This window comes from Scyliorhinus canicula, chromosome 17 (assembly GCF_902713615.1).
Source record: "Scyliorhinus canicula chromosome 17, sScyCan1.1, whole genome shotgun sequence".
NCBI lineage: Eukaryota > Metazoa > Chordata > Chondrichthyes > Carcharhiniformes > Scyliorhinidae > Scyliorhinus > Scyliorhinus canicula.
Window position 1 is genome coordinate 112,799,904 of NC_052162.1, and position 6,392 is coordinate 112,806,295.

Sequence of the window (6,392 nt, forward strand, 5' to 3'; positions counted from 1 at the left end):
GAAGCTCCTTAAGAATCCTGTCTGTTTCAATGAGATCACCTCTCATTCTTCTAAATTCCAATGAGTAGAGTCCCAACCTGTTTCACCTTTGCTCCTAAGACAAATAAGATTATTATTATCCCTCCATTCCAGGGATCATCCTGTTGAACCTTCTCTAAACAGACTCCAATCTTTCCTTAAATAAGGGGACCAAAACTGCTCTCAGTTCTCCAGATGTGGTGTCACCAGCACCTTGTCCAGCTGCAGCAAGACTTCCCGATTCTTATACTCCAACCCCCTTGGAATCAGGGCCAACATTCCATTAGCTTCCTGATTACCTGCTGCACCTGGCTGCCAGCTTCCTGTGTTTCCTGCACGAGTTCCCCCGAGTCCCTTTGTGTTGCAGCTTTCTGCAGTTTTTCTCCATTTAAATAATACTGTTCTTTTGTTCTCCCTTCCAAAATGAACTTCATGTTTTCCCACATTATGCTCCATGTGGCAACTTTTTGTCCACGTACTTAATCTCTCAATATCTCTTTGCAAGTGTTAAATGCCCCTTGCAATTTGCCTTTCCACCTGTTTTGTGTTGTCTGCAAATTTGGCTACAGTACGTTCGCTTCCTTCCTCCAAGTCATTAATATAAATTGTACACAGTTGCAATCCCAGCACTGACCCCTGTGGAACCCCACTGGTTACAGGTCTCCAACCTGAAAAAGAAACCCCTTATCCCCACTCGCTGTTTCCTGCTCATGCAATTCTCTATCCATGTCAATATACCACCTCCAACTCCATCGGCTGTTAAGTTCAGATGTAACTTTTTGTGAGATATCTTGTTGAATGTCTTCTTGAAGTCCAAACACAACACATCTCTTGGTTCCTCTCTATTCACTCTGGTTTAGACTTTGTTGAAAAACTCTGATAAATTAGTCAGACACGGTTTCCCTTTCATAAAGCCATGGGAACCACCAAAGGCCATTTTCATGGCAAACTGGCATGCATTAGGGTGTTCCAAACAGAAAGGGGTACTAAATATTTTCCAACTCCCAAACACCCTTTGACTCTGTGATCCTCATGAAATATGAAACCAGGTGATTGATAAAGAACATCAGCCCACTGGAGACAAAGTCGTGAGACCAGCCAGTCCAGCGAAAATAAACTTTCCCACCCTCCCCATTGACCGACTGTCAGACAGAATAAAACGCAGTCCTGGATGTAATTGGGAGCGGAAACAATAACAGCAGAATCCAACTCCTGTAATCACTTGTGAACTTGTTGGTGTCTCAGCAGGTGCACTCCAGAAGGAGGCCATTTAGCCCATCAAGTGTGCACCGACCCTCCTACCCAGGCCCATACCCCCAAGCTATCCCTATAACCCAGTAATCCACCTAAGCTTTTGGACACTAAGAGGCAATTTAGAATGGCCAATTCACCTAACATGCACATCTTTGGACAGTGAGAGGAAACCAGAGCATCCGGAGGAAACCCACACAGACACAGGGAGATGTGCAGACTCCGCAGTCACCCAAGGTCGGAATTGGACCCAGTTTCCTGGCGCTGTGAGGAAACAGTGATAACCACTGTGCCACCATAGCCCACACTCATTGCAAATTGGCACATATTGCGGTGTTCCCAAAAGAATCGGGAGCTAAATGTCTTTTAACTGCCAAACAGCCTTTTACTCTGTGGTCCTCATGAAATCTGAAACCACGTATTCTCAACAAGACTCAGAGAGCATCAGCCCACTGAAGATAAAGTCGTGAGAGTGGCCAGTCCAGCAGAAAGAAACCCTCCGACCATCATCATTGACCAACTGACAGCATGAAGTAAATGGAGTCCTAGATGGGATTGAGAGCAAAAGCAATCACAGTAGAAGCTAATCCCTGTTTCAGCAGGCGTGATGAAACACAAAATCTGCTCCCACACTGACAGCAAATGAATGGCATCTCCCCAGTTTGAACTCGCCAGTGGATCCGCAGGTGGGATGGATCACTGAATGCCTTCCCCTAATCAGAGCAGGTGAATGGCCTCTCCCCAGTGTGAATTTGCTGATGTTTCTGCATTGTGGATGAATGCCTGAATCCCTTCCCACACTGAGAGCAGGTGAACGGCCTCTCCACAGTGTGAACTCTCTGGTGTGTTTGCAAGGTGGATAACTGAGTGAATCCCTTCCCACACTGAGAGCAGGTGAACGGCCTCTCCCCAGTGTGAACTCGCTGGTGTGTCTTCAGGTTTGATTGGTGAGTGAATCCCTTCCCACACTGAGAGCAGGTGAACGGCCTCTCCCCTGTGTGAACTCGCTGGTGCGTCTGCAAAATGTCTAACCTATTGAATCCCTTCCCACACTGAAAGCAGATGAATGGCCTCTCCCCAGTGTGAACGCGCTGGTGTGACCTCAGGCTGGATAACTCAGTGAATCCCTTCTCACACTGAGAGCAGATGAACGGCTTCTCCCCAGTGTGAACTCGCTGGTGTGTCCGCAGACTGCTTAACCGAGAGAATCCTTTTCCACACTGAGAGCAGGTGAATGGCCTCTCCCCGGAGTGAATTCGATGATGTCTCTGCAAGGTGGAAGAATCACTGAATCCTTTCCCACATTGAGAGCAGGTGAACGGCTTCTCACCAGTGTGGACTCGCTGGTGTGACTTCAGGCTGGATAACTCAGTGAATCTCTTCCCACATTGAGAGCAGATGAATGGCCTCTCCCCAGTGTGAACCCGCTGGTGTCTCTGCAGGGTGGATGAACAACTGAATTCTTTCCCACACTGAGAGCAGGTGAACAGCCTTTCCCCAGTGTGAACTCGCCGATGTGACTTCAGGTGGGATTGCTGAGTGAATCCTTTCCCACACTGAGAACAAATGAACGGCCTCTCCCCAGTGTGAACTCGCTGATGTTTCCGCAGGGTGGATGAATCACTGAATCCCTTCCCACACTGAGAACAGGTAAACGGCCTTTCCCCAGTGTGAATTCGCTGGTGTGATTGCAAGGTGGATGAATGTCTGAATCCCTTCCCACACTGACAGCAGGTGAACGGCCTCTCCCCAGTGTGAACTCTCTGGTGTGACTGCAGGCTAGATAACTGAGTGAATCCCTTCTCACACTGTGAGCAGATGAACGGCCTCGCCCCAGTGTGAATGTGTCGATGAATCTCCAGCTTAGATGGGGCTCTGAATCCCTTCCCACAGTCTGCACATTTCCATGGTTTCTCCATGGTGCTGGTATTCTTGTGTCTCTCCAGGCTGGATAATCAGTTGAAGCCTGATTCACACACAGAACCCGTGTACAGTCTCTGCCCGCTGTGAATAGTGCAATGATTTTTTCAGGCTGTGTAACTGGTTAAAGCTCTTTCCACAGTCAGTGCTCTGGAACATTCGAGTGTGCGTCGGTGCTTTTCCAGGCACACTGATGTTCAGGCAAACATTTATCCTTCAAGATTCAAAGGCCGATGATATTCTGGTCCCAATTAATTGAGAGACTGTCAGGGATGTGACGTTTGAGATTTCTGTCTGTAATTCCTCCTCTTCTGATAACCTGTAAAACAATTTACAAAGTCATCAGGATAGAAATTCAGAACAGATATTTTTAATTGCCCTGGAACATTCTTTCCTCTCTCATTCCCCAAAAGTTGTAAATCTCCATCCCACACACTCTCCCTCCATTCTCACTCTGCTGTATCTAATATTCACCCTCCCAATTCTCCTGAAGGTGCTGATTCAGGGTGATTGACAGATCCCTGCTCACTGCTTCCTGTCCTGGACAGAGAGACCTGAAAATCTTGATGCAGGCTGCCAGACAAATATGTTTATATATGACTATATTACTGGACAAAAATGTATAATATCCAGACTGGATTCATTTCCATTCCCTTCCTTTTAGCCAGACAAATAAATGTATCAAGCTGATCAAGCAAAGGATGTCAATGTCTTTAAGAGAGAGAGACCTGGGCCAAGTTTTCCAGAGTCTGCACCCTCCCTGGATTCACTTCCTTTCCCTTCAGTTGCTGCAAGTCACCAATTGAAGGTGAGAATGAGAAAAGAAATGGAAAGGGGGAGAAAAGAAAGTGTTTTACTCACAGATGTTGGACACAGGAAGAGGTTTCAGTTTGCGTCAGCGCCATCGTCATTCTCACGAAGCCCGCGCCCTGATTGGCTGGAGGAACAGAGTCCTTCCGGTCCTCCCACTCATCCTATTGGTCAACCCGTTGGCGTGAAGGTCAGGGGGCGGGCAGACAGCCGCACATGCGCGGTTGCCCCTCTCCCCTTGGACATGCGCAGTCCCGGGCCGGCAGCGCAGCCTCACGGGAGACCCCCAGGATCTGCAGTAAGGGCTGACATTGTGTTTCTGTCCCTCTCCAAGTCAGGGCAGCCTTTTGATCTTATTACTGCAAACTGTATCAGTCAGAACCCCCCCTGCAGACAAATTGATCATGACTGACTTCTTGGATGGTCTACATATCCCAACTGTTGAAGTGGGCAAGAACTTTGAATAGGATTCCCCATTACACCTGGACGAGATTTTAAAATGTATTGGCCTGATGCAATCTGGTGAGGACCTGGTGGCTTCCCGCTCGAATTTTACAAAATATTCTCAGAACAGCTCATACCTTAAATATTGGATATGTATAACGACTCACTGTCCCAGGGCTCATGGTCTCCGACCCTCACAGAAGCCTCAAATTTATTTGCTCCTTAACGGGGACAAGGATGACATTTCGTAGAATTTATAGTGCAGAAGGAGGCCATTCGGCCCATCGAGTCTGCACCGGCTCTTGGAACGAGCACCCCAACCAAGCCCACACCTCCATCCTTTCCCCATAATCCAGTAACCCCACTCAACACTTAAGGGCAATTTTGGACAATTAAGGGCAATTGTTCATGGCCAATCCACCTAACCAGCACGTCTTTGGACTGTGGGAGGAAACCGGAGCACCCGGAGGAAACCCACGCACACATGGGGAGAACGTGCAAACTCCGCACAGACAGTGACCCAAGCCGGGAATTGAACCTGGGAACCTGGAGCTGTGAAGCAATTGTGCTAACCACAATGCTACCGTGCTGCCCTACAAAGGGGAAGACATTGATTTGCTCCCAGATGTTGCCCAGAGGAGGAAGTTTCAGTCTAAAATCCATTGTGCAACCTCCACATTGTGACGTCACAATAAAGCCCTGCCTAATCAGCCAATAGGATTCACTCTGCTCCGCGGTGATGTCTCCGGGCTCCAGTGCGCAGGTCTGGCGCGGAGACAAGGGAGTTCCACCCCCACCCACTGTTCCCCCTCCCCCTCCACGTCCTCTGGACAAGGTTTCCAGGCAACCGGCTGACGACTCCGGCCAGAGCGAGAAGATTTTGACCAATGGGAAATTGAGAGGACCGGAAGGACTTTTCTCCGTCAGCCAATCAGAGCTCCCCCATTGTCTGTCTGTGGAAATTAGACAATGAGCTTGTTGACCTCATTCCTGCCCAGAAAAGCTGCTCCTCTGTCTGAATGAGCTTCACACAGACTGAAACTTCCTCCTGTCTCCAACCTCTGTGAGTAAAACACTTTCTTTTCTTCCCCCTTTCCATTTCTATTCTCATTCTGACCTTCAATTGGTCACTTGCAGCAACTGAAGGGAAAGGAAGTCAATCCAGGGAGAGTGCAGACTCTGCAAAGCTAGGCCCAGGTCTCTCTCTCTCTCTTTCTTAAAGACATTGACATCCTTTGCTCCCTCAGCTTGACACATTTATTTGTCTGGCTAAAAGGATGGCCTCTTTCCTAATGTTCACAATTAAAGGACTGGTTTCCCCAGGAGATGGCTGACGTTTAAGGGGACAGTAAATTAATATCGGTAGCATAGTGGTTAGCATCAATGCTTCACAGCTCCAGGGTCCCAGGTTCGGTTCCCGGCTGGGTCACTGTCTGTGCGGAGTCTGCACGTCCTCCCCGTGTGTGCGTGGGTTTCCTCCGGGTGCTCCGGTTTCCTCCCACAGTCCAAAGATGTGCGGGTTAGGTGGATTGGCCATGCTAAATTGCCCGTAGTGTCCTAAAAAGTAAGGTTAAGGGGGAGTTGTTGGGTTACGGGTATATGGTGGATATGTGAGTTTGAGTAGGGTGATCATTGCTCGGCACAACATTGAGGGCCGAAGGGCCTGTTCTGTGCTGTACTGTTCTAAATATGTCTAGTGTTATATGGTACAGATCAGATTTATTATTTATGGTTCTGTAATAAAGTACATTTATTATTATTTCTAGTCTTGCAATAATGTACTGTTAGTACGTTATATATTTCTAATCATCTCTTCCCGCAGAGGTTTTTTTAGCCCTTATACCATTTGTGAGCATTGTTGCTGCAAATCTGAGATATAACAATTGAATCCATTCGATATAATCCTCACCCAACCCGAAGCCTCACAGCGGATACACCAGATAATTCCA

At 47.9% G+C, this 6,392-nt stretch overlaps 1 protein-coding gene across 1 annotated transcript in view; it reads right to left on the bottom strand.

Moving 5' to 3' along the window:
- The window catches only part of LOC119952239 (zinc finger protein 208-like), an 80,191-nt gene extending 76,063 nt beyond the window's left edge, over positions 1-4,128 (bottom strand). The window contains exons 1-2 of the mRNA XM_038775892.1: positions 4,051-4,128; positions 2,005-3,508 (exon numbers count right to left, since the gene is read on the bottom strand). Coding sequence (XP_038631820.1) covers positions 2,005-3,188 — 1,184 coding nt within the window. The 5' untranslated portion in view covers positions 3,189-3,508; positions 4,051-4,128. The remainder of the gene's footprint in view (positions 1-2,004; positions 3,509-4,050) is intronic.
- Between the last annotated feature and the right edge of the window lie 2,264 nt (positions 4,129-6,392).